General features: G+C 49.4%; 2 protein-coding genes across 8 annotated transcripts in view; one reads left to right on the top strand and one right to left on the bottom strand.

Moving 5' to 3' along the window:
- Dgk (diacyl glycerol kinase 1) overlaps positions 1-26,847 on the top strand; it is a 603,682-nt gene that overhangs the window by 325,843 nt on the left and 250,992 nt on the right. For 4 of the 6 annotated variants that reach the window (XM_077706111.1, XM_077706110.1, XM_077706106.1 and 1 more), the window contains exon 6: positions 24,041-24,067. The exons of the other annotated variants lie outside the window; for them this stretch is intronic. The gene's annotated coding sequence lies outside the window, so the exon portion shown is untranslated. The remainder of the gene's footprint in view (positions 1-24,040; positions 24,068-26,847) is intronic. 6 annotated transcript variants of the gene reach the window in all.
- Positions 1-26,847, bottom strand: part of LOC144178343 (uncharacterized) — a 37,376-nt gene that overhangs the window by 3,716 nt on the left and 6,813 nt on the right. Inside the window, exons 1-2 of one of the 2 annotated variants that reach the window (XM_077706115.1) lie at positions 12,333-12,648; positions 8,352-8,534 (exon numbers count right to left, since the gene is read on the bottom strand). In XM_077706115.1, the coding sequence (XP_077562241.1) occupies positions 8,352-8,534; positions 12,333-12,414 (265 nt within the window). In that variant the 5' untranslated portion in view covers positions 12,415-12,648. Of the gene's footprint in view, positions 1-8,351; positions 8,535-12,332; positions 12,649-26,847 lie in introns of those variants that run through there. The other variant, XM_077706114.1, reaches the window with a different exon arrangement.

Genomic DNA, 26,847 nt, shown 5'->3' with positions numbered 1-26,847 from the left:
CAGTCAGGCAACTCCCACCCAGTGCTCTTAAGAGTTAACAACGTAATTCTTCCGCCATGACTATTAGATGGATTTAAGTTACGTCTACTGTAGTTCGGCAGCCTAAATACCTGATGCGTTGTATTTAATGCCCCTCGGTTAATAATAGCATTTCCTACTCATCCATTCTTGCTCTTTAATTAACGCTCCCGTTGGGCCAAATGTTGAACTAGGCTTCAAGTATAGCACGAAGTGATTTTCTTTTTACTGCGAAGCAGTTATGTCTAACCCCCCACCCCACTTTTCATTCTGGTGAAGCGGATTTACTCCGTGCGTCTCCGGTGCTCCTCCTCGCCACCGCCGACCCGTATTTCGCAACTGTTATTCCCCTCTTCACCACCTAGTTTCCCAAGCGGTTGATAACTGCGCTAGAGCCATTTTCAGCAACTGCACTTTTAGCTCTCATTGGGACGGACGCGTGTCGTTTTGCTCGGAAGAATAAAAGTGTTGATTCAAGGTGCATCGTCACGCACAGTAGCACGAATGGACGCAAAAACAACACAAAGCGCTACCCCAGAACATGCAGCGTGATTTACTTGATTTCTAACGCGATTTCGTCGATCGCCATTTCGGCGCCAGTTTCTAGGTGTGCTAGTCACTCCGGTTCGATAACAACGTAATCAAAATCGGAAACGCCAAACATTCGCACGGAAGGGAGGCGGCGCTTCGGTTTCTGGTTAAATGGTTCCCGCAATGAACTTCCACTATTGAAGAGTTCGTTGTGTGCGGTACCTGCGAGCCATGGGAAAGCCGAGAATCGTTCGCACCCTGGAGGGACAAATATCATTCGATGAACAAGGCCGCGAACGCTGAAGGGAGAATCAACGTCGCCGCAGAGAATGACGAACTGACCCGGAACGGGAAGCTGAGGCAAAGCGCCGAAGGTTGAACGGTCAAGGCTACGCACAACTACGCAACACTGACAACCCTGCGAGAATGCGCCGTTACCACGCTGCCAGGCAGGATAACGCATTCAAAGGTGTCCATTCGAAATTCAAACGCAATTTTCTCGATCGCGATTTCAGCATCAGTTGCGAAGTGTGCGGTACTCTCGTTCGACTACGACGTCCGCGAAATCGGAAACGGTAAGCGTGAACCGCATGGAGCGTTTTCTGCTTGCGAAAACGCGCCGCGCACGCCACAGGCACGCTGACGTTGCCGCGTAACCACCCGACGCTGCGCGCGCGCCGCGGCCGGCGGCGGCAATATGGCGGCGGCTTCGGCAGCGAAGTGGTATCGGGAGCTCGAGCGACCGCTTCTAAGCGCTCTCTAAAATGCCGCTCAAGGCACGCACGAAGTTGCTTGGGCGGTAAAGAGCTTATAATGTGGGTGAAAACGGTACTTTAAAACATCATCCGCGCCGCTAGTGAAAGCGCCCATTCAATATATGCTGGGGTGGTAAGCCTAAACATCCCCGGCGGAGCCAGCCGGCTGTCTCGAGCGCTTCGAAACCGCCGCCATGAGGCGCGCGCCTCCCCATTGGCGTAGAATTCCTCTATATAGCTCCCGCAAGGAGCTATATAGAAGAACTCTACATTGGCGCAAGTCGCCAGGCTCCTCCCACTGCCACGCGCGACGCGCGTCAAAATCTAGCCAAGGCAGATGCTGCCGCGGGCGTCGAAAAAAACGCACGCGCAACGCCGACGCGCGAGAATCGCGTGAAAAAACGCTCCATGCGGTTCGGCCTTTTAAAGATTCGGGCGGAAAGGAGGCCGCGCTTCGGGTTCTGGCCGCAAACGTCCAGCAAAGCGCTTCCAATGTTAAGTTCTTCGCGTGCGGAACGTGCAAGTTGTCCTTACTAAAGAGTGGCATGCCCAAGTACGCGACCACCTTTGGCTACGTATACCCGTATACGTATACGTAAGGGTATACGTATATACCCTTGCCTGAACGCGGTTGAAAAGCTCCTGATCGCACCCCGTTTGCCGTTTATGTGCATAAGGCATCTCTCTACCGGCCGCGGTCAGTATCGGCATCCGAGGCCAGATTGTGAACGTACCCATCGATGTGCAAAGAACCCTGAAGTCCCTCCCTTGCCACATATCGGACGACAGCGCGGTTGAGGTTCACATCAAGCGCCGACTCATACACAAGCCAACTTACAAGTCCGGAGTGGTGAAGATGGGTTGGGAGCAGAAAGAGGAGGGAGGGAGCGCCCATACGCAGCTGTAGGTTTCATGCCCCTACTAGTGACATGTCGGTTGTGCAGGCAGTAGGTTCAAACGAGGACATCAAACGGCCTCACACGACCGGTACGGTGTCCTCAGTGGTCGAGCTAATTGGGCTAGTCCGTTACACAGACGTAAGATGCCTAAGATGCCGGAGGGAAGAAGAGAGCTCCATGTTTGTCCTCTGCAATAAAGCTGGTCCTTTGAAGTTGCGTTCAGCTAACTGGCTTGAAAGTATGCTCGGTAGCAAATTACCAATAAACATGTTCTGTTTCATGCTCTCCGTGGAGTGCATCCAGCTTCGCAGGTCATCCTTCTTCACAGAGTGGAAGGGCACTAATTTTTTCTTCCTTTCCGTTGTAGTAAGAAGTGTGCTTTAAAGCGTACTGACAAAATTGTGGGTTCCAATATTGTGAATGTGAATTTAATTAGAGGCCCCCGGATTTGCTTTAAGGGGAAATATAATCAAACTTTGTACTGAGCCACAGCCGTACCATCGGCATATTAACATTAGGAAAAAAAACCGTCGGCGTTTGCTCAATGTCTCCCTGCTAGAGCTGTCGAGGGCGGGTTGTGCGCGTCCAAGCATGATCCATCCCGTAGGTTTAGTTATGGTAAGCCTCTTAGCTTGTCATTACGCTCCGTATCTGCACGAGCGCCTGCAGGCTGCTTCCTAATCGTATTATCGGTCGTACACGGTCTAAATCTTATTCTATTCTTCTTTCTGGCTCGTGCTCTCTATCTTGTGAAAATAACAGAACCTCAAAGGTTTGGTCTTGTTGCTAAAGGAAAGCTCAACGTTCTCAAGGAAAACGAAACGCGATTATTTTTCGAGCTCAGTGTCAATAATAGGGGTGATAGCTCTATATTGATTCAATCGAGCGCGAAGAACATTACACTCACGTACACGCACGTACGCTGGAGATGTGAGCGGTTGAAAAAAGAAGCATTAAAAAACATTCTTCTCGTTTTTTTCAACCAGGATAACGTTAAAAAACAAACAGAGCTTCTCAGCGGAAATTTGTTGCGATGCAACCAATGTGGAGTCAGGGAAACGCTCTCGGAAATCAATGATTTGACATAAAATCGCGCCCAGATTTTGAGAGCGGAAGCTATAGTGGGACTTTTGTGCTTCACTTCGGGACCTCTTTCTGTACTCTTCCAATGTATTTGTGCACTGTCATGAAACTAATAAACTTTGATTTGATTTGATTTGATTTGATGCATCATGATACAATTACATTCTTTTCAGTGTCAACAGAAACAATTTATCGGTCACTTAACTCTTTCAAGTATTTTGAAGGCGAAAGCCAGCGACTATAGAAGACTTCTTCACTGCTAGATTGTGTTTGCTGTAGTGTCACGTTCGCCTGTCATGCGGCAGGCATTCGGATAATTGTTGTTCCATCCAGGCTGTTCCATCCAGGTTAGTGCTGTAATTACCACACTTGGCTGCGGCTCTTGGCGACCCGGGTTAAAATCCCATTCAAAACCAAATAAATTTCAATGTACTTTTTATTTACTGATTTTCCTTTTACAGATGCCTTACCTTGGTTTCCTTCGTGCAATCGCCAGCAACTACGGTAGTTTCTCGCATCTGATGAGATTTTTAAGGCTTCCGCCTCAAGAAGTATGTCGATTGGGGAACCGCCTTTTACCAATTTGTTATATTTTTCTATAAAAAACATTAAAACTTCTTTTTTTCACGCCCCTCAAAACTTCTTAGAAACTGACATCTCTAACGCACGCACGCGCAGTATAATATATGGTCACGGAAAGAAAAGACGGCATTCAAGACGCCAAGTAGGGCAAACGGGAAATAGTTTGTAATTCTTGTCCTGTAAAAATGTCAACGTGTGCGTGTTTGAGATGCTCGAAGTATTGAAAGAAATAGCGAAAGAAAATGGAGAACATGCGCCCAGAGGACTGAACCCACGACATTCAGATTGCGCGTCTGATACCTTAGCAACTCAGCTGTCTGGGCGACAGCATTCTCGCACGCGCCGCCGCTCCAGCCTGCCCGTGGCTTCATCTTGTCTCGAACAGAAAGAAGCGCGCCGTACGTGTGATGTGTGCAACTCTGAGTGACATCAACACTGGGCCATGGCTTTGCGGCGCCGTGCTGCTGCCGAGCTCCAGATGCGCGCATCCAGAGGACTGGAGTACTCACCCGATAGGTCTGCGGGCAATTACATTTTCGCAAATCTAACGCTGTATATTGGGTTGTCTGATGAGCCTCTGCAATTTTCACATTACAATCACACGCCTAACTGTAATAATTAAAAGGTAAATAACGAGTACTTGTTATTTGTTGCCCTAAATAGCTATTCCAACTCGTTTTATTGCGCCCGCCACGGCCTCACTTCGCGCAAGAAAAACAATTTTACCTCCGGAAGCTTATTGTTTTGAAAATTACCCGTCTTCCCTGAAACACCGTGTTGCGCACTGCCGGTGAAACTTTCTCGGACTAGCCATTACATGCCCGCGTGCATCGATAGTTTTGATCTGAAATTCGTTTCCAGGATTTTCTGGAAACAGGGCAAACGATGGAAAGAGAGAGAAGACAAGAGAGAGAGAGAGAGATAAACGTGTCTTAAATATGTAGGGCTTTCTTTTGCTGGTTACGCAATCGGCTACTTCCTACTTTGAACATAACGTGTCGATGATCTGAACGCATTACACTTAGACAACGAAGAAAGGAGAAACATGGCGGAAAGGTAACGCTGAAAAAACACATACTTTCCAGGCAGTCTGGAGCGTGATTGGCAAAGGTTACTCTTGCTAAGAGCTACCCGGAACGGTAAAACATGTAGCAAGAAAAGACACCCCCTAAAAATAAACAGACATAAAAAGTCCTTTATTTTTCGCCATGAGGAAGAAGCTGACATGCACTCGGTTACAGGTGCCTCAGTCCTGTTTTCAGTCCTGTCACCCACAGAAGTGGCTTGTTTCGGGCAACACGGCGCGCTCTCAATTTTGCTACGATAAGGTCTTGGTCGAAGGAAAGTTTTTAATGCACGTTTACCTGGAAGCGCCACAGGAAGGAAAAGAAAGAGTTTCTTTTTTTTTTTTGCTTACCAGTTTCAAAACTATGTCGGGAAAAGGACGAAAAAAAAAAGCAACCAGTTTCCTGGGGCTTAGCGACGCGACATAGCACTTTCACGTCGACAAGATGGGAATGGCGAGGTTAGCGTCGAGCTGAGCTCCGATAATTCCAAAACAAAATCTGTAGGTTTTTCAAAGTTCAGACGTACGGCAATAGATATTTTGAGAGAGAAGTGCGGATACCAATTGTTTGGATATAGGGAGGGCTTGGGCTGGATTTTTTTTTCTCGTTACAGTGAGAGCTGTAAGCCCTACGCCTGCGCAAAAGGAAAATATCGGCCAGAATAAGCTTGAACTAGTAATAGGCATCTACTTTGATTGAGACGAAAAGCAAAAATGCCCGTGTGTTCGTAATGTCCGCGCACGTTAAAGATCTCCAGGTGGTCGAAATTAATCCGGAGCCCTCCACTACGGCGCGCCTCATCGCCTGTGAAGCGTCGGCACGTTAAACTTCACAATCAATGAGTCACTCAATCAATCACAGGTTTCTCCTATCCTTCTCTATTTCTATGGAAGCGAAAGACGGACGCATTTAATGGCGGCTTTATTTCTGCGATAGTCCCATATCCAGTAGCTTTAGCATGCCGCCTGACACGTGCCTAGAGCAAAAGGCGGTATCTTGTGCCTCGCAGCGGGGCACCGGGATTTGTGATAGCGAAGTCACGCATGAGACGAATTCTGCTCCGGATACCCCGCATAGTAGTGCCCCTTAGATGACATGGTACTTAAGCGGAAGATAATTGTAGAGTGATTGATATCTCGTTTAATCCTGAAGGCATAATGCATTTAAATCTGCTCAGCACGCCTAACGTTTCTGACACATTTTCGCGCAAAAAAGGGGGGCAATATGTTATTTCCACCTGAGGCACTTGTGCAATCCAACGCCTAAAGGTTTTATTGCGGAGCCGTTAGTTGCCTATGATGTAGGTCGGAAATTTTGGACTCATGACACACAAAATGGCCCGCACATATGGCATACAAAAATAGCCGACGAGCACACAAAATAGCCGACTACTCAAAGGATGAAAAAAAACAAAAAACAGGTCAATGAATGCTCGGACTGGAGAGACATTTCACAGATACTCAGGGCAGGGGTGTCGCCGTCATTCGGGGCTAGCGCATGTGTTAGGCTATAGGCAGGACCCAGCAGTTCTCGCCTAAGACGCCGAGTGCATGCGTTAGGACTCAGCACTTGACGTCGGAGAAGCCCAGTGCAGGCGAAAAGCCCGCGGAGACAACGAGGAACATTTCATACCCTCCTCCATCAGCATGTGTAGTAGTTTACAACAGCAGCGCTGGACACCAACTTTCGCAGGGCAAGATGGCGACCATTTTTACGGCGAAGCAGTATTACAGCCACCATAGCAGTGTGCCTCTAACCAGCCGAGGAAATTTTCGTTTCCGCGTAAGTAGAAAACTCCCAGGCTATTACTGGCTACACAAAGAAACATCCCAGGCTACTACTGGCTACTGGCTACACCCAGGCTACACAAACCACTGCCACAGCAAGGGATCTAACCTGGGCCCGAAGAGGAGTGGAGCGAGAGCCCGTTGTCTTGCCGACTAAACTACGCCGGAGACAGGCGGCGGTTTGGATTCGGCTTCTGGGGCGGGGTAGGGCGCTTTTTGGAGGCGAGAGATGAAACAAGAGTCAGGGGGAGGCATTCAGAGAGATGACACCACAGCCGCGTATGCGAGCCCTCCTCCTCCCACTTCGAGAGACGCTCCTGTTCGTTTTCTTTCTTCCGACGATGTTGCGTTGGGGACGCCGCCACCGCGAATCCCAGATAACGGCTGGCAGGGTATCTCGTTTCACTCTTTGTAGAGCCACGTGTGTGAATTCAAGTGACGCCGCTTGGGTAATTGTTGTGGGTGTTGTTTACGGCTTCGCAGCCCAACCACCTTCACAGTGTGGATTCGAGCCAATGTTTTTATACTGCCTTAAAAGGAGAGCTAAGGTTTAGTAAAAGTTTTTTGCAATCTTTCGTCACTTACTTAGTTATAATAGAATGTTACTCTTAGATTAACATACCAAGTGGCTTGTTTCTTGCGCTGAACAAAACATACCGCATTTTTTACATTTTGCCAGGACCCCCAATACCTCAAGTCAAATATTAGCCTATTAACAATCGCGACGCGTAGGCTAATAAGCTCAAGAACGGCATAGGCTCGAGAACTTGCCCGTAAAGGCTACGGATAGGCGGATATGAACGCGTGGGTTACGGGCGCACAGGTAGGGAATGATATGTATGAACACGCCCCTTGTCCATACATAAGAACACAAGGCTTGTCGTTAAGGTTTGCTCCGGCTCCCGAGGCTGCACTCCGGTATAACGTCGGAGAAGGGCAATTAGCGGATTTCGTTATTTATAACACGCTTATCAAATATTGCAGCGAACCATGCATTGGGATTGTTTATTTGTGTTTATCTTTTACCGCCCGGCTGCGGCGGTCTGTGTTATCTCTGTGCCAAGGGAAGCGCGTGTTCCATTCTTTCTTTCTGTGCCGCATGTGTTATCTGTTCTGATAGGGAGAGCATTCCGATCTAACGTGAACAGCCTGGAATAATCTTCTTAAGTCTACAATGTTCTCGATGCGAATCGACGGTTCGAGAACCACGCGTGCCGAAAGATAAAAAGCCTGCAGAGCAGGCGCCGGGCTATTCGATTCTGCTACGCTCGCCGACGCACGTCACATTGTTGACCGCTGCCTCGCCGCCTCAGTATTCTTTTGAGTTGTTAGAGGAGCGCAAGTTCGCTCCAATAAACTTGTCTCTTTTCCAAAACAACTGCGTCGTCCTTGGCTTCGTGACAATATGATTTCACTTTTAACGTACATCGCCGGGCTGCATTTTACTCGTAGGTTTCTAAACGCATGGCCGGGCAGCGGTTACGGTGAAATGACGTTGGCACCAGTGTTTTTCACATTGGTAGCTTCCAAGTTGCTGGACACCACCCACCCACGCAACGCAACGTAGTCGATATGATCAACCCTGTTAAGTTCTTGGCCGCCGTGTGCGGTACATGAGGAGATGCTTACACTGAAGGCCGGAGTCTTCGCGGAGTATCATGGCGTTGATGAAGAGCCGCATGTCCGCCAGGCACCGCGGGTCCACGCTTGTGTCACTGTCCAAGCTGGCGTTGAGGCTGTGCAAGAAGGGGTCCCACTGCGACGCCTTGAACTTGACCACTTCCATTCGCCGAGCCTTGATTACGCTGTCCACTGCAAAGCATAGTGGAGCAAGAATAAATGTCGTCACCTTAGCGTGCAGGGAAGCTAACTTGAGGCATACAGAGATACATGATTGAAAAAGCGCTGCTTAAACACGAATACGAATGAAGAGACACAGGACATTCTTAGGACACTCTTCATTCGTCTTCGTGTTCAAGTAGCTCTTTTTTCAATCGTGAGCGTATACCAACAAGCCCAACTGGCAGTTCTTCTAAATGCAGAGATATGCTAAACACCGAACAAGGAGAGCTGTAACTTTGGATGCGGATGCAGAAGTCAGAAGGGTGTGTGTGTAAGAAAGCTATGCAGGAAATATCTACAGTGGTAACTTGGTAAGTCGTCGTCTTTGCGTCCTTTCAAAAGCACACAAATAACTCGGGACGAAAAATCGTGCGCCATTCCCGTCTGTGAAAGTGGGTAACCAGCGACACTGAGGCGTCACAGAATTTTGAACGAGGGTGCGAACTCATTTATTGCTTGATGGATGGTGATCGTGAAGAAAGGTACGCACACGCATTTTGTTGTCTTTCTGGTTTAATACGCATTCGCGTGCATCACTACACCATAGCCAGAAACAGCTATACTGTAAACAACGGAAGATTGCTTCCGGATCCGCGTGCCTTCCTATTCCGCTTCTTTTTTTTTCTTGTTTTTTTTTTTTGCGCTTCTAGAAGAATGCCTGAACCCTGGAAGGGCATCCCTAAATTGTGGCCAGGGTAAAATTTATCTTGCCATAAACCATGATTTATGCCTGGCTGCGGGCAAATTTTTTCCCGGTTCGCGCGATGTTCACTGCGACCTATCGTCATGAGCAGGGGCATTCAGAAACAACGCTCACGCTGATGGTGATGATAGATGTGGCTCGGGATGTACGTTTTTGGCTCTACTTTTGTGTTGGTTCGTCTTATCCTCGGAATTTCTGTTTCATTGCTATCATTCCCCTTTATTCACGAATTCGTCATCCGGGAGGGTGCAGCGATGCTAGTCGATAACATTCTCTAGTGCAATGTGCTAATATTCGTGTCCTATTCAGTTATCTGCTTGATTGTCCCCTGCATACAAGCGATAATGAAACAGTAGAATAACTTTGAACTATAGAAATGTTTTTTGGGGAACTTGATCTAGAACCTTAAAAAAAATGAATGGAAAAGGAAAGTCATGATCTTGTGTTTGACCACATTTTGATGTTAGTCATAAATTAGTGTCTGGACCTTTGAATTTGTGACGTTAGCAAGGCACGCAGAAAAAGTAAGAATGCTAGGTATGGTTGAAATAATTACGATTCTTCAAATATGTTGACATAACCCAGCTAGTTAACAAAAACGCCTGGCTGACCTATTACCTCAACCAGAACTTTCGTGGAATGCGCACCGATCCACGCAAGCGTCACTGGGTATGTACAAGAATTCACATTTGAAGTGGAATATACTCGAAGATACCTGAGGCTATCATGATTCATAGCTTCCTCTATTATTGGTACGACAACAAAACAACTCACTCACTACCTACCAATCGCTGTTATCTCGGGAACAAATACGAGGCGCTTCCGATTTGTTAAGCCACATAATCGATTATAATTAAAAAATACAAAGCAGAGTACTCCCTCTCCGTCTCGCATAAGTGGTGTATCCTAACTGGTGTAGACTAACGACAGCCAATAACAAGCTAATATTGTTTCACAATCGTTTTAATAAACACGGCAACGTGCAGCGTTCCTTTCTTAACGTAGTCATCGCTTCAAATGTTTGTTTGGCATACTGAAACATTTTGCGGGAAGTTTGAAATCAAAGCAAGAGTTCCGACATAGCTTGCCAATTCAAACACTTATCTCCCATTACTGGACCAGCGTTCGGCCATAATGCTTATCCATTGTGACTCGATCGTTGTTCTCGTTCTTCCCATCGTATAAGCATTGTGAGTCTATAGACCCAGCGCAGAATCTTTATATTGATCCAGGGGATCATATCTGCATTCGTCATTAGCCTCCCCGTTCGGGCCCACTGCTCATCTTTCTCTCCAGGCTTTGAGCAGACCTTGCCCAAGTTCGCATACGTGCACACTTCAATCGCACCTACGTTCGCCGTAATTCAGGTTCACGACGTTGCAAAAAACCGTGAAATTTGAGGAATGTAATAGCTGCTGTCAAATTGCAATTACGGTTCGTGTGTGTCACGTATCCTTTTTTGCATGCGGGAAACAACCTGGTGAACCCCAAAACCATTTTTAGAGCGAAAGCTCTACTACACTCCATCTTTCAAGTACATTCATTGCGTCGCAAGTGACCTTCAGCCATCAACGCCAAGGCTGCGCCTTTCTTATCGCTTCATCGTTTCGCTCACTCGGAGCCTCGCCGCGGCGGTACCACCTGACTAGGCTGGGGCGAAATGGCTGCTTCGCCTGCGCTTCGTCCCTCAGTGCCGGCTGGACCGTTTGTGCGTGCGCTTCAGCGCAAGCGAACCACGTGACTAGGCGAGAGTTTAACGGATGCTTCGTCGGCACTGGCTCCCCCAGTCTCGCCATCGATGGCGCGCTGTTCGGCTATTTCTGCGTGCCTTTCAGCGCAAGGCAAAGAATGAATCCGATCATCCAGTAGATATAGCTAGACAGAAAGCTGCGAAATCTTATCATCTACGTAACTTGTTCTTTGTTTCCATTTCCTTTCCATTACAACGTGGCTGCTGATGCGTTTAACCGTAAAACCGCTCTACGAGCTTGTTCTCTCTCAACATCTTCTCCTTTAAAATCAGTCAGGCTCCGCGAGCTTTTCTTTTGCTTTCGAAGTGCCCACGGGCGACTCATTTCTCCGTGAAGCTTATAAAATCAAAACCAGCTTCTGTGTGTGGGGCTAATAAGAGGCCAGGCGGCACGCCTTTGGTGATTGTGCAGAGATTGTTTATTCCCCTTTTTTTAACACCGAAGCTGTTGTTCTAGGTTGAGGCTTTGGGACGAAATGCGGTAACGCGGTCGCAGCGATGTGGAGAAGGCATAGCCTAGCGAGGAGGAGAGCAAGCTACAAGCACTCATGCAGCCAGTTAACAGAATACTTGAACGAGACCTTTATATAGGGAAAGCTTTTCTTAACTTCTTAATCTGGTGGCAGAGCTTATGCCTGCCAACACTGTTAATCATAAAGAAAACAATAAGCGTATTTGAGGCAAGACATCAATACATAAGTGCTAATTGCATTGTTCTCGTAATTAAAATACATGTCTGCTTGTTTTCTGCAATAGCAAATAAAAAAAATACGCCGTGAAAAAACAAAAACAGCTCACGGTGGCCTCTCGTGGCAGTGTTCCGAGTTTAAAAGTAACAGAAGGTTCCAGTAGTTCGCGCGAGCAGTGGAACACGGCAAAAATGAATTGGCGCGAACGGGTATCGATCCTGGCTTTGAGAAGTTCTATGAAGCTTAGCCTTGCGATTGGGGAACGCCAGGCAGCTTCGCTCTTAACATCAGTGTTGGCGGCGTTGAGTCAGTAAAACTGGGCTAATTTTTCGTTTATCCCCTCTTTCACTTTCTCCTTTTCTTTTCCGATTTTCTTTCTTTTTTCTCTTCTTCTTGTTTCGCGTCACTGTCCGCCTCAAGAGTATGTACGGCCTAGGTCATTGCTCATATTTCTTTCCATTTGTTTCGGTTATTTCCCTCACAAAACAGGAGGGTGCAAAATAACCTTGTTCCGCTTGTTCCCGCCGGGGAGAGGGCGCGCCTTCATTCTGAACTTGTCCGTGATTAAGACCAGTCCTCAGATCGAAACTGCCGCAAAAATATTCGAAGCACCGCACAGTACTTACAGACGTGGAGTGGCTGGCATGGTTGAAAACTGAGCAGAAAGCAAAGCAGGCCGGAACAGATCCGGATGGCTCTATTCTTCATCGTGAGGCTCTTAGCAGACTCGCGTTACCGGATCCCGGTGATATGCGAGGGCCGTCAAAGGGCGCGGCTCTTTCAATAAGCAGGCCCCGTGCCGATGCAGTGTGCCGGGCGCGAGTCCCGCTTTGCAGGCCAGCCGGCAGCTGCAAGCTTCCTCCACTATAGCTCAATCGGTCGCAGTCGCAAGTGCCTTGTCACTGGCGTCAGAACTGACAACTTATTTCAGACAGGCAACAAACATGTAAAAAGCAGAAAACTGTCATTTCAGCGCGGCTGACTGCAGTGATTCGGCGCAGAAGGAGACGCACGGAGGATATTGTTGAGCTCAGCTGACAGCTCAGCTGCATTCAATTCAGTGCGGGAAGGGGAGTTTAGTGGCAGAGAATAGGTCAGAGTTATATAAAGTTTCGCAGCGAAGGAAATTGTAGGAGAGAGGTTGCCAGCGTAATAAAAGATCGCCGTTAAAGAATCACACCACAAATAACCGCTTGGCGTCGTGCTGCGTTCGGGAGTCGAGTCTCGGCGGAAATGGTGAAGTGACAAGGCGAGCTTGCGAAGTGATGGGTCGTCCACGACGATCCCGACCCTCGGAGTTTTCTGGGCAGAGACTCAAGCGATTGAGCGGGCACAGGCGAGTGGGAGCTTGCAATGGATGGCCCCACGCATCGCGGGGCACACCATAAGAAGGCAGAGCCCAGGGCAGCGGTGGCGTGGACGGCGAAGACGTCAGATCCGACACCCCCGCGAGCGGGCGAAGGTCAAACACGTCCGCGCTGCTCAGCAGCGCCAAACAACCTCACCAATGCAGCACGAAGGACTTGGGTAGTGTTCCAATGGTGACGATTCTTCCGTGCCGATTCGTTATAAGCTGCTAACTTGTAACCGGAGCATTCTTCATTGATTATTTTGTTAGCTTCTTGGATGCAATGTGGTGGTGGCTTGTACCCTCTTGCAGAAGAATTTGAAGCTGTTATGTCACTTTCTTTGCACCTAATTTCAGCACCGCTACGGGCCCCAGCCTCAAGAAAAGTTTGGGGTTGGTGTCCGACAGCCCTTGCCTTGAAATGTTATCGTGTATGCTTCATTCGCCAGTAGTCTGCTAACCCGCGCTTAGTGGCGTCAACGAACATGTAGTTTAACATTGGACGCACGATGGCCCGTCAATGGGGTAACTGCCACATAGTGCTTCTGCTGAGACTAGTGACGATTGCCCCCCCCCCCCCCTTTTTTTTTCGGTGACATGTCCCCTGCATATAGCTCTGCGCTCTGCGTGTGAGTTTTTATCTGTTAGACACCCTACCTATGTGCTCAGCCTTGCGGTCACCGAAGTCCGTAAAATCTACCCGTCCCCTCACCCCCCCCCCCCCTGCACGCCCATTATGCTGCTTCCATTTATTTAGCGTTTTTTTTTTTGCTGTCTATGCTCACTTTCCAACTGCAGATTTCTATTAGTATTATTTTATTGCCCCTCTATAAAATCACGCAGATGCAGCGCTAAACCAACATGCTAACACCCGGGTTTGTGTAACTATTTGCTCAGCGCACCAAGACACCCAGGGCTGTATACCCAGATTTAATTCCGACGCTAGTTAACCCGTATCATCTAGGCGGCAAATCAAAGGCTCTTCAAAAAACTGGCTGCCGATTACGATAATCCCTAATGCGATATCAAGGCGAAGCAGCAGTGCACTCAGGCAGCACTCAGTCGTAGCCTCTCTCGACGGCAGCGATGATGAGCCTCTGCGTCGGCGGCGCGAAGTGCGCCTCAGGAAGTGATCGTTAAGTGCGACTTAAGCGAACGCACATCATAGTCACGCGCACGCCCCCCTCACTTTTTCGCCAAGCGCCGCACCCTCGAGCGCCTCCTGCGGGCACAGCATACTGCCCCTTCCCAACCCGCACCGCACACTTCGGAGAGCGCTGGCTCGTTCCGCCACGGCGAACCACCCTCCCCTCCCAATTTCGCGACACTCTCCTCCTTTGCTTTCTTTCATCGTTCGCTTTTTCTTTCACTCGTCGGTATTCCCATCGTTCACTCGGTTATGACAGCGACACGGCTCAGCCCAGAGACGGCCGCCAAAGGGCTGCGCCCTAAAACCGAAAACGCCAAGTTCCCTCCTTCCCAAAGCGAGAACTCAGCCCTGCCTATTTCTACTAACGGATACCGAACTTGCCTTTGTAACACGCGTGGTCTCCAGCTAAGCTACGCGACAATAACTGACACAAACTATGCTTAGTTTGCTCGCGCTTTTACCGGTGGAGGAGGAGGAGGAAAAACTTTTTTGTGAGCCTGGTGATGTGGGAGTGGCTCCTCAGTCCAGGAGACCATGGGACGACCTTGCTGTCTCAGCCCTGGACACCAGGAGTTGCTGTGCATCCACGCCGGCGCTGGTCGTCAGGTTCTCCCACAGCTCAGGGAGGGGAAGGGAAGTGGGTAAAGGTGGGAGGGCTGAGTTGTGTGCGCACCCCAAGATCATGTGTGTGAGGGCCCGGGTTAGGGCAGAATGTAGGCGTGTTGCCGATGGAGAAACAGCCGGCCAGCAATGGTCGCGGCAGGCCGGCGTAGCCCCCTCGGTGACAAGGGCGCCCCCCGCGGTAGCCTTTGCTCCCGAATAAAACTTCGGCCGGAGCTTCGTGACCAGAGAGCATTACAGTACTTTGCTTTTGCATTTGCAGAAGGGGGAAGGAAAATGGCGATTCTGCACTGTAAATGTCAGGGCGTTGTCCGGGAATATTGTTGCTAAAACAAACGCGACACGTTCTTAGCCTACTAGCCAACGACGCTCGTGGTTCGCTACGGTGCGGCCGCTCGTTACGTACTCTTTACTCGTTACGAACGAGGCTAATTGCGCTGCGTAAAGTTAGGAGTGGTCTATGCCACAGTGAGTGAGTGAAACACTTTATTAAAGACGAGAGGCCATAAGGCCCTGCGGGGAAGTGAGGATGGGAAGGGGAAGGAGAACGCAAAAGGTCACAATTCACACAATGCACACAGTTCTAGTCTTGGGGTCCAGTTCATAGAAGGCACAGTTCACTAAGACATGATCTGCACGCGTGGTTGTCCCGTGCGGCACAAGTTTAACGAATGAAAAATTGACCCGCGCAATTTGCTCTTAAGTTTTTCCGTTTTCTCACGAATTTACAGCTTGCGTGTCTCGCGTACTAAACAGACACCCCTCGATGACTTTTACGTTTTTAAAGTTCGAAAGCAATAACTGACTCGGTAGGTAGAAATTTCGGCTTTTTCGTTAACGAGCTGTGGCACACGAAATGTCCGATGGCACGAAGGAAATAAAAATTAAATAGATGAGTTTCAAAGAAGATTGGGCCAATTTGGGCCTGGGTGGGAATCCAAACCAGGACTTCGGGTACTCCGTTAGAGCACGCATCCCCAACACCCCTACGGCACATGAGTCTATATGGCCAAATGCGGGCCTAGGGAACGCCCGTGGCCTTAGAAACGTGTCGTCGAGACACGTACTGAGGCCTAGATGCGTACCTTGCGCATGCTATACAGTTGCAGAAGCCGCAAATACTTTTACAGACATTTAATATTTGCTTCGCACTTATGTTTCACACTTTCTCACAAGTACTTTAACAGACATTCTTTATAGACATTCTCTACTTGTATTCCTCATCGTTCGAGTCCTGATGTGGGAGACCGCAATTATAGTTTTAAAAATATGAACTCCCTGGTACAGGTAACCGGACTCGCAATAAAAGGTCGAACGGGAGGGAAAGCACACGACCTGATTTCTGCAAATTCGCAGCGGAGTCCTTGAAAACATCAATTCTTGTGTTCTTTCTCCTACTCAAACTTTACAACCGCGTTATGAGTTTTTTTTTTCGTTTTTGAAGTAATGTTTTCTTTAGAAGGAAGGAATAAGGAAATACAAATGTTTACTTCCAGTGATGAGTGCACTATCGCTTTGACACGTTCGATCAGGCGCTGTATAAACAACCAAAATGTGCCTTTACCGCACAGTTCAGACTAAATGGCACCCATCGCAGAAATCGCTCGACCATTCTCTGGTATATCGAGCGCTAGCTGGGCTCAGAAAGAACGAAACGCAGCTGCTGTCGAGCCATTCATTGAGACGGGAAGAAAGGCTTTGCTTTCCTTTTTTTTTATTATAGCGTGCAAGCGCTGCGATGCGGAAGTGGTGCGTAAAATATTGCATCCCACGACAGCTGAACCAACGTGGATGCCTAATTTTGACTTTAAAGGATATAAAACATAGCAAGCACACTTGGCTGTAAAAAGAAGCGCGTCTCTTATGAATTTATTGGTATTTGTTCGCAAGTATACTGAAATACTTGTACCACAAAGGTGTTTCTGCAGTTAGCCTGCTTTGGCCTTGGGCGAAGAGCTGACAGAAGGAGATAGGGTCGTTCTTCACAAGAGAGCGAGAACTCAGCAAAGGAAATCGCCTCTTCATGATAGGGCAGAGAGAGAGAGAACAATCTTTAATGAGTCTGGCGATGTCAGCCGAGCTAAGCCGCCTGGCTTGCTACGCCAGATGAATGCGGTAACAATGATAATTGTAATGATGAAGAGGAACACACATGATTTGAACTATTTACAAAGTCTGATCAAGGCTTGTGGCTTTTAGATAGGTCAATAAAGGTTTTGAGTAGCACGACCGGCATGCTTGGGAGAATTCCACGGACCTAATACGTCCCTCAGTTCTAGTCCTGCGGAGAGCGGCTGGCCCAGAGACACTGCAAGACAGACCCTTTGCTTACTAAATCGCGCACAGTCACATATTAGGTGCTTCAGATTTTCACGCGCCATCACTCTCCGGGCACACTGGCGTGGCGGACTGGTTCATTTTGTAACAGTAGTATCGCGTGTACTTGACGTTCAACCGCATACGGTGGAGTACTGCTTCATCATGCTTCCATATCCCAGGTGGCATGCTAAAGTTAAAATGTGGGTCGGTAGAGTGGAATGGCGCGTAATGATTCGATGCGTCTGTCCAAATAGATCGCTGCACGCTCCATGCCACTCTGGATGCAAGTGCTGAAGCATCTTTCCGAGAAAATGGTACCGGTACTTGTGGTCCGCGTTGGTTATGCATGCGCTATGAATGCTGCAGCGTCCGCCTTCATGTTTCCAGTTATTCCGCAATGGGCAGGAAACCACTGGAGTTCTAGTTGATGACGCGCCTGCAGAGATTGGAGATGCAACGCCTGTACCACAAGCATAAGCTGATCTTTCGGCAAAGACGCCAAACGTTGCAGTGCAGCCCGAGAGTCCGTGAAGATGGCCCGCACGCGTGCAGGCTGCTCGATGATATGAGCCAAGGCCAGCCGCAGAGCTGCAAGTTCGGTAGCCGTAGATGAGGTTTTGTGGCTGAGAATGGCACTGAGGGTGGTGTGAGATGAAGGTATCCAAACCGCGACAGTGGATGATGTGGCTGACGCCGATCCGTCAGTGTACTGATGTATGTGTGTTCCGTATGTGTGGTGGATATGTTCAAGGGCAAAAAACCGCAAAGCGGCAGGCGGAATATGCTCCTTGCTTGAAATTCCGGGCACTGTGGTCACTGTTTTTATGGCTTGGAACATCCAGGGCGGATGCAGAGGAAGAGTTGGCGGCTGGTAATGATGCGGCAGGAAGTCACGCACTTCAGGGACCGAACTTGGCGCTAAAGGGTGATCACATTGCTTTGCCACAATCCGCAGTCGCACGCGAAGAAGCTCCTGCGCGCCGAGAGCCAAGGGTGACAGGTGTCGGCACTCCGTCAGTGTTCCCACAGTCGAGGTAGTTCTCGGGAGACCAATGCAGGTCATCAAGATCTGCGCTTGTATGGACCCTAGAGCTTGATCGTTCCTTTAGAAAGAGGGACGAATACGGGGATGCTGTAGCGTATGAAGCCAACGCAGAGCGCTTCGTACAACCGGAGGAGAAAATTAACAGAGCAACCGCCGGAGTTACTGAAGAGCATACGGAATATGCGGGCGATTGATGAGAGTTTCTCCTGGAGATGGCGGACATGAGGTGACCAGGCGAGCGACCTGTGGAATGTCACCCCCAGAAACCTATGGCTGGAAAGGTATGGGATGACAGTACCTCTAACAGTGAGCCCGTAGTGCGTGGGCCCGCTTCGTAACAGAAAACGCAGCACATTTGCTTGCCGAGATTTCCAATCATAGTGCTGCCAAGAACGTTGCAATGTAGTCGATTGCTCGCTGCAGTCGCGACCATAGCACACGCCAGTTACAGCCAGGGCTCCATGTGCAGATATCGTCCGCGTACTGGGATATTTCGGCCGACTACGGCAAGCATTTCTCCAGGCCTATAATGGCGATGTTGAACAGCGGGGGGCTTATCACCCCGCCCTGAAGAACACCTCGGGTCACTCTGTATACTGCTGAGTCGCCGCTGTCTGTTGACGTGTAGACGTACCTATCGGAAAGGTAGTCTGATAATCATGCATACATCCGGCCTCTGATACCTAAAGATTTCATAGCAGAGCGAATAGCTTCATGCGCTACGCAGTCATAGGCTGATGTGATGTCCAGGAACACGGCAATGATGATGTTTCGCCTATACTTGGCTTGTTTGATGCTGGTTGCAAGTGAGATGACATTATCAATGCTGCTGCGACCTTTGCCGAAACGAGACATTTGTGCTGGGTATACATTTCTGACTGTCATATCCCAGTCCAAGCGATAAAGCACCATCTCCGTCAGCTTGCCTACACAGCTCAGGAGGGCCATGGGACGGTAGGACTCGATGGCAGTTGGAATTTTCCCTGGCTTGAGAACTGGCGCAATGCGAGCGTGTTTCCATTTTGGCTCTAAACGGTCAGTCTCCCACGAACGATTAAAAACGTTTAGGAGGCAGCTTTTCCCCTTTTCGTCTGAATGGTACAGGGTTGTATAAGTGACTCCGTCCGGACCTGGGCACGTGGATTTTTTTAATGGAGGCCAGTGCAGCCAGCAGTTCAGCCATTGAGAATGGCACGTCCATTGCAGATGACAACTCTGGGGAATACTCACTCGCTGGCGAGGATGATGGTAGCACAGGTTTCGGCGCCATGCTAATTTTCCTACAGAAGGCGTTCGCAACGTGTAGATCAGTCTTGTTTGTGCTGATTGTTATGGAGTTAAATGAGTGCAGTTGAGTTGGTGGGGTTCGCAGACTCCGAACCAGGCGCCATATTCTGGAAAGCGGCTTCCTCAGGTCCAGCTTCGAGCAGAAGGACTCTCATTCGCGCTTGGCAAGCTTGGCCATACGCCTCTGGACTGCCCTCGGAGCACGCCTGGAACCTCGGATATCCTCAGGGGCTAGCGTCCGACGGGCTCGTCTTTCTGCTCGTCGACGCACTGCTCGAAGCCTCTCGAACTCTGAGTCAGCAGTGCTGTACTTATGTGGCAACCTCAACACCTTGGTGCTAGACTTGCGAGCTCTTGACATTGTTTCCACGAAGGACTTAGATGAGCTCATTGAGTCCGCACACTCCTCCATCACAGTTGTGAAGCCTTCCCAGTTTGAGCAGTGAATTACACGCTGTGGACAAATAACCGTAAGGCCATCCTCTGAAATGTAGGTCGGCACATGGTCGCTGCCATGCCCTTCAGTATCCGCTGTCCAGCTCGTCCTAGCAATAAGTTGCGACGAGACGACCGTGACGTCAAGCGCGCGGGATATCTTGCCCCGGAAAAGCGTTGGCTCTCCAGTATTGACGACGCACATACCGTGCCTTTGAGCAGTGTCAAGGAGGCGCCGCCCTTTGACTGTCGTTTTTATACTGCCGCAGGAGGGATGGTGAGCGTTGAAATACCCAGTCAAAATGTGCGGACGTGGTGTGGCGCTGATGATGCTTTCAAGGCGGTTTGTATTCAATGCCACTCCAGGCGGAATGTAAGCAGCAATTATTGTGAAGGATAAACCAGCGCCCCGCACAGTTGCTGCACGTATTCATTCGATGCGTCCGGTGGTAAGCTATGCACCACTGTGGTGAGGTCGTTTCCCAGAGCTACTAAAACTCTTGATATTTCTACGCCAGTTGTCGACTGTGCAGCTGTGTACCCGGAAAGGCGTATATCCCTCGACAATCGGGATTCTGAAATAGCAATCACTGGAAATTTGTGCTTTAGAGCGAGTTTGTGCAGATCCGAAAGACGCTGTTTGAGTCCTCAGGTATTCCACTGAAAAATTGTCGCTTTGTCACGAATTTCCTGGACTCTTGTGGCAATGACTGCACAAGTCGTAGCAGCTACCGCCATTTTCCAAGGAAAGGAGAGACAAAGTTCAGGAGAGTCAAGAGCGCCACGGCTACGGGGGAAGTCAGGGGGGGGGGGCGATAAAGATGCGAACAGCCTCCATGAGAGAGGACAGCACACAACGCCAGCCCTCGGTGCTTTGGTCACTCGCACACTGCGCTAGAATAGACGCCCGACGAGCAGAGTTCGAAGACCATGCCGCTGGAGTAGGAGTCTTAGCTGGTGACGAATCAGGCGCGGCCTGACGAACAGATTTTGAAGACCATGCAGCTGGAGTGGGAGTCCTAGCTGTTAACGGATCAGGCGGAGCTGTCGATGCAGGCGATGCCGCAGCTTTTGGGGAATTAAGACTCGTGGGTTGCCCTTAGATCCCGCTCTGGCAAAGCTTCTGCAGCAGGATGCTGCTGCTGCGGCTCGAGCCGTAGGAGGGGTAAAGCCGGGAACTCCAACTCGAAGATCATGGAGATGAGACTCGCAGGTGTCTGTTCTGGCTTTTCCGAGTATTCTTTGTGGCGAGCGTGACGCCGCTCTTGCAGGGTGGATTTTGCTGACTTGTAGTCAACAGGGTTTGCGGCCTTGAATTTCAAAATCGCCTTCTGATCGCGGCGGACTGAGCAGTGAAGAAGTGTGGATTCGTGCGTTTTGCTGCAATTAGGGCATTTTAGCTTGTCGGCAGAATAGGATGCACGATCGTCACTGCCACCGCACTTGGAACACCGAAGCGAAAATTTGCATACTTCTGCTACGTGTCCGAAGCGCTGGCATTTTTTGCATTGCCGAGGTGTTTCCACGTAGTCATACACACGGTAGCGCGTGTAACCGATAACGACGTACTCAGGTATAGTTTCTGTGGAGAACACGATTTGGACACTCTCTGAAGCTTTTCCCAGTCTTCGAGCGGACTTGACTGGTACTCTGAGGCGCAATCCATTGAGAATTTCAGGATCCGAGACGTCCTTGGCGACTCCCCTGATCACATGCACGCCGCAGTAGCTGGGCCGTGGCTCGTATGCGTTCACGGAAATTCCAGCAATAGAAGAGACTTTCAACAGACGCTCGGTGGCGTCGGCATTGCGTGTGTCAATAGCGAGAAGGTTGAGGCGATAGTTTGGACGCACTTGCAGCACGCCATTTGGAGCCAGAGATTCCAATCAGTCTTTGACAGCAAGCGGATTGTACCGGGTAATGATTTTGGAGGCATCGACTGGCTTTGTGACTACGACGACGCCATGTCTCAAGGGGTTTGCAATTGTGCTGAGATCAAGTGGCCTGTATGAACGCTTAGATGCACGGCGGCCCTTCGGGGTTTGCACAGGCTGAAATGGCTCCGTTTTCTCAGCTAACGGAGTGGAGTCATGACCGTAGATGACAGTTAGATGAAGCACGGGCCTGTCCGCAGTAAGCGGCCAATAAGTGACACCTGCTGTTGATTGGTGGCGAGTTCTGCGACGAAGACAAAATCGCACGGCGAAGTGGAGAACGTGACCAAGTAAGGCGGCGGCCACACCGCGACGAAGACAATTGCAATGGATGAAGGCCTAACAACTCTGTGGTTCTGCGTACTCGAAATGCACACCTGCCACTAAGCTCTAGAGAGGGTCGCGCAAGCGAACCTGTGCGAACCTGGGCGCGCCGTGACCGTTATGGGATAACGCTCCGCCCGCTCCCGCGCTCCCTCTACTCCACGTGCGTGTCGACGGACAGACGTGCTGTGTGTGTGGTGTCCCGGCGTACTCGAAAGACAGGGTGTGGAAAGAGGAAATTTTTTGACCGTTGGGCAGCATTACGTTGAGGCGATGTAATCAGGCAAATGGAACGGCGCGTCGGCAAAAATTCAGACACTGAAGCTTCCTTGCGTGTGTAAATGGATATGCTTTACATTTTATTTGTAGCTCTGCGATTTATGTCAGGTTTCAGGCAATCAGGTTTCCGTTTCCGCACGGCAAAATATCCAGCAGGTTGGATGCGCGTGGGAGCGGTAAATGCGGTGGTCTTCCTGCAGCCAAACCGGTTCTCGGAGGTGGAGGTGCGTACGCAGACACGTCTTTTTCCGCTCAAGTGTTTCGCCCTTCCTGGTATAGGTCAGTCGAGATTGTCATCTCCCATGGTAAGAACGTCTTATCTTCAGAGCGATATACGTATGTTCGAGTAACTTGCGGTGATCTCGGCTGTTGGCGGTTTTAGCTGCGCCGATCGCTGCTTCTTTGCTTGTCATGCGGCATTTTTGTGTTCTCTTAATTCCACTTACGGAGTCACACGTCCGTTTGCGAACGCGCGTCACAGCTGCTTCGGAGGTAGTCCCCACATAGTCCATCCCAAGGAAGACAGCACCGACAGCAGAAACATATCAAGTGGTGCTATTGCGTCTTCTCATTGTTATCGTAATGAACCATTTCCCATTTCGTCCTTTCATTTTTCTCTCTATTAGTATAACTGGAATGCGTGGCCAATCACCCTTGTGTCCTACTTGCGTAAATGTGCTTTTCGACATTTCTGAGGACCACGATCAAAGTACTTCTGTAGGTCTCCAGCGCTGTGCTGGCGTCCTGTCATTACAATCTTTATGATCCGTTTCCCCTTGTGTCATTTTGTTCTCCTGTTTTGTCTCACTCGCCCTTGTTAGCTGTACATGTAGGCTTCGCATAAACGTGGTACTTCTCTAATTAGCATGCTCAATTTACTCCTGTGGGCCTCACTGCATGTTTCTAACACATGTTTTTATGTCGAAAGCCATAACGCATTCACTGGATCCACCTGCAGTTAGCAAGGGCGAGGGACCCGCCATGGTGTGGAGTAAAGACGCCTCTGTGAAGAAGGGAGAAAGGTTGCGTGATTTCGACCAGCGCTGCTCGTGTGTTGTGCAGTTTGCGCGGGTGTTTTTCCGCAGAGCAGCAGTGTTAATTCACATGCGGTGATTTGGGGTGCACTTTGCTACATCATTTTTAACAGCGCGAAAGAACGAGACGACAAGCAGAAGACACCGGACCAGCGCTGCTTGTTCTCTGTGTTAGCGCTGGTCCTGCGTCTACTCCGTCCGTTTCGTCTCGTCCGTTATGATGCCTAACCAACTGGCTTTGGTTTCCCTCTTGTTCCACTTTACTGCGCCACGTTTGTGCGGCGCGTCCGGCACTGGGTGATAATTAGACAAGAAATTGCCACTTGTTTATCGGTCCCCTTGTGTGCCCTACGGACAGGTTTAATAAGAAAACTAGTGCGCTCTCAGTGGTTTGTGTATAGCGCAGGCTCCCTTTAAAACTGTAGCTGCCAGTCTTACTTATTCAGCTGCCTGTAGTACGAAGTAACGATACGAAGTAAAGCGAAGTAACGAAGTAACGCTCGAAATTTTTTCTCCGCTCATATTTTTGTGTTTTTGTTTTCTTCCACTCATTCGCAGGTGCTGCCTTTAAGACGAAACGATAGGGTGAGTGTTGCCTGTAATTATTTATTCACTATTGGTATACGCTGTGCTGAGAAACAACCGTACGAAAACATCACAAACACCACCACCATCGCCCCCACCGCCGCCAACTTTCACACAAAGAAGGCCAAATGATGTAGCATTCACGAGCATTCGGAAATGCTGGCTGGTGTTTGAAGTTAAGGTACATATAGGGAAGAATGATGCCCAGCAGAAAAAGACAGAGGAAGCGCTGAAAAAGGCACCAACAGCCGCACGTTGAGCTTTGCGTCACTTCAGCTCTGCGAGTGCAACGCTGAGCATCGATATGGTCGAGGTACTTAGCCGGTTCCTTTTTTACGACATTTAGGAAACAACGAAGACCATAGTCATGATACGGTGCTCAAACGCGTCAAGATAAGGCATGCGAGGAGGAACTGGGATGCCGCATATAGTACACTAACTGTCTATCCATATTGTCCTCTGTGCATTCTGTGCAGCTACCGCACTTTCCATTGGCACATGCAACAGCCACTGCGCCTAGCATGGCCGCTCATCCAGCGCCTTCTATAGCTCCGAAACGGTCGCAGTGCTGGGTAGAAAAGCAGCAGCGGAGAGAAAAAACATTAGCAGACGACGCTCTTGGGACGACATTGCTTATGCTCGTCTTGCTCTCGCAGCATTCTTACGCCTTTTGATTCCGACAAGACCCGCGCTGTGCATAGCGTGCCCGACGCCCCTCGGCGCGTCGATTTAATACACTCGTTCGTGCTCGCCCGGTATTTTTCCAATCTGTATCACTGATTGACAGACTTCAGGTTCCGACAGAACCACAAACATGATTACTGTGCAACAACCGCAGTCAGCTAGTATGTGAAATCACCATAATTCCAACAATGGCAGTGCGCGCAGGCCATCATATCGTTCGTCAGTGGCTGCCTCGTCACACGGGAATACAAGGCAACACTAGATCTGACGCAGCCGCCAGCGCAGGCAGCTTGCTGCGCAACACGACCCAGCTTCCATTCTTCCGCGAGGACAAAAACGCCCTTATCCTCGAAAGTGGATGGACAGCACAAATGTTGGAGTGGCAGGACCTTCACCGCAGGTATCCGCTATCCACCTCGGCGGGCTGTTGACCCCCAGTGTGAAATACGCTTTCCACGCGGCCTCAACAAGCGGTCTGAAGGAGTACTGCACCGACTGCGCCTGCACGTAGAGTTTACCCGGAAGTTCAAGATAGGCTGGGACAATTCACCGCTGTGCTCGACTTGCGCCGTCCTGAGAATATAAATCACTTGCTATGCGTATGCCGTTAATGTGCTGCTGGGCGAAAAACTGCAGCTGGTCTCGTGTACGACTTGCAGGCAGGCTAGAACTCTCATTTTCTTGAACCCTGTGCCAATTCTGGTGACAGTATACTTCGGGAACTAAAGCTTTGCTGCTATTGGCGGTGAGCTGTTTGAGTGGCGCCCCCTGGCTGTGACGTAAGCTTAGGGACTCGCGCCACTGTCGTCTGCAACACTCGCACCGCTGTCCTCCTCTTGTGAGGAGCAACAGTTCCTGTGCTAGAAATTACCCGCTTTGATGCTTTAGTGCACTAAAAAGTGTATTTCCAGTGATTCATTCATTTTGCCAGCTTCTGACACCTCTGAATAATTTCAAGCTGTATCCCGCACCAGTCTGCAACACACGAGGAGAGAGAGACCACCTTTCTTCAGAGCATCGGTCAGATGATCACCCGTAACGCGTCTTTTCTAGCTTATTTGCGAAGTTCAGTGCTTAGAGCTCCTCGATAAGTATTAAAAATGCGTAGGCTTGCCTAAAGTATTTTTGAGATGCTCTCATGAAGACTTAACGGAATTAATGCTACGCACCAAGCTGCGGGACCCTACACGCGCATCGCACAGCAAGAAATAAAAGGGCTGTCTTCTATTTATTTCGTTGTTGTTGTCTTGTATCAGTATAATACCCGCCACTGTGGCTCAGTGTGTAAGGCGTGTTGCTCAGCACGAGGACGTGGGTTCGATTCCCGGCCGCGGTGGCCGCTTTTCTGATGGAGGCGAAAAGCAAAAAACGCCCGTGTGTACGAGATTTCGGCGCACGTTAAAGATCCCCACGTGTTCAAAATTAATTGGGAGCCCTCCACTACGGCGCGTCTCATCGCCTGGGTCGCGTCGGCGCGTTAAACCATACAATCAATGTATGAGTATGTTTTTTTTTTTTCTGACCAAGCATTAATTTTTCAGCACCGTCACAAACTTCTTATTGGGAGGTTTGGGAATGTTTGGGAGGGTCACGAAGTTCGTGTGGATATTTTCTTCAGGCTGTAAGGCACACAGCACTTCTTCACAAATTGGTTTACGTTATGGCGGCGTGCAAGAAGGTGCATATTCGCAGCGTGAGTTGTTTATTCACATGCAAATGCAATGAGAAGGTTTGTGCTACGCCAGCGCGAAACGGCGCAGACAGCGTGGTCCAGAGTATTCGAAGGCCGCTTACGTGCCCTTAATTTCTATCGTTACCGTAGCGAACTGCATCTCAACCCGAACAGTTATGACATGATTACAGTGTTGAAGGCTTGATATACTCGCTAACGGACGCAATCAATAGTGCACGTCAGGTTTTCAGTATAACAAGAATCTAAACCGATATGTCCAAGCAGCTCTTTATTGCTTTCCAACTCCTTCAGGCGTAAACAACAAATCCTAGGCTACTCGGGGTGGCGTTCTATGTATCGAAGAAAATTACTCAAGCTCTCTTGTCCTGGACTGGCCAGCTATCCAGCTCGATTTTACTGTTGA

This window comes from Haemaphysalis longicornis, unplaced genomic scaffold (assembly GCF_048455015.1).
Source record: "Haemaphysalis longicornis isolate Haplotype H1 unplaced genomic scaffold, Haemaphysalis longicornis Haplotype H1 scaffold_4, whole genome shotgun sequence".
NCBI classification, from domain to species: Eukaryota; Metazoa; Arthropoda; class Arachnida; order Ixodida; family Ixodidae; genus Haemaphysalis; species Haemaphysalis longicornis.
Note: the sequence above shows the minus strand (reverse complement) of the source record. Positions and strands in the feature narration are given on the sequence as shown.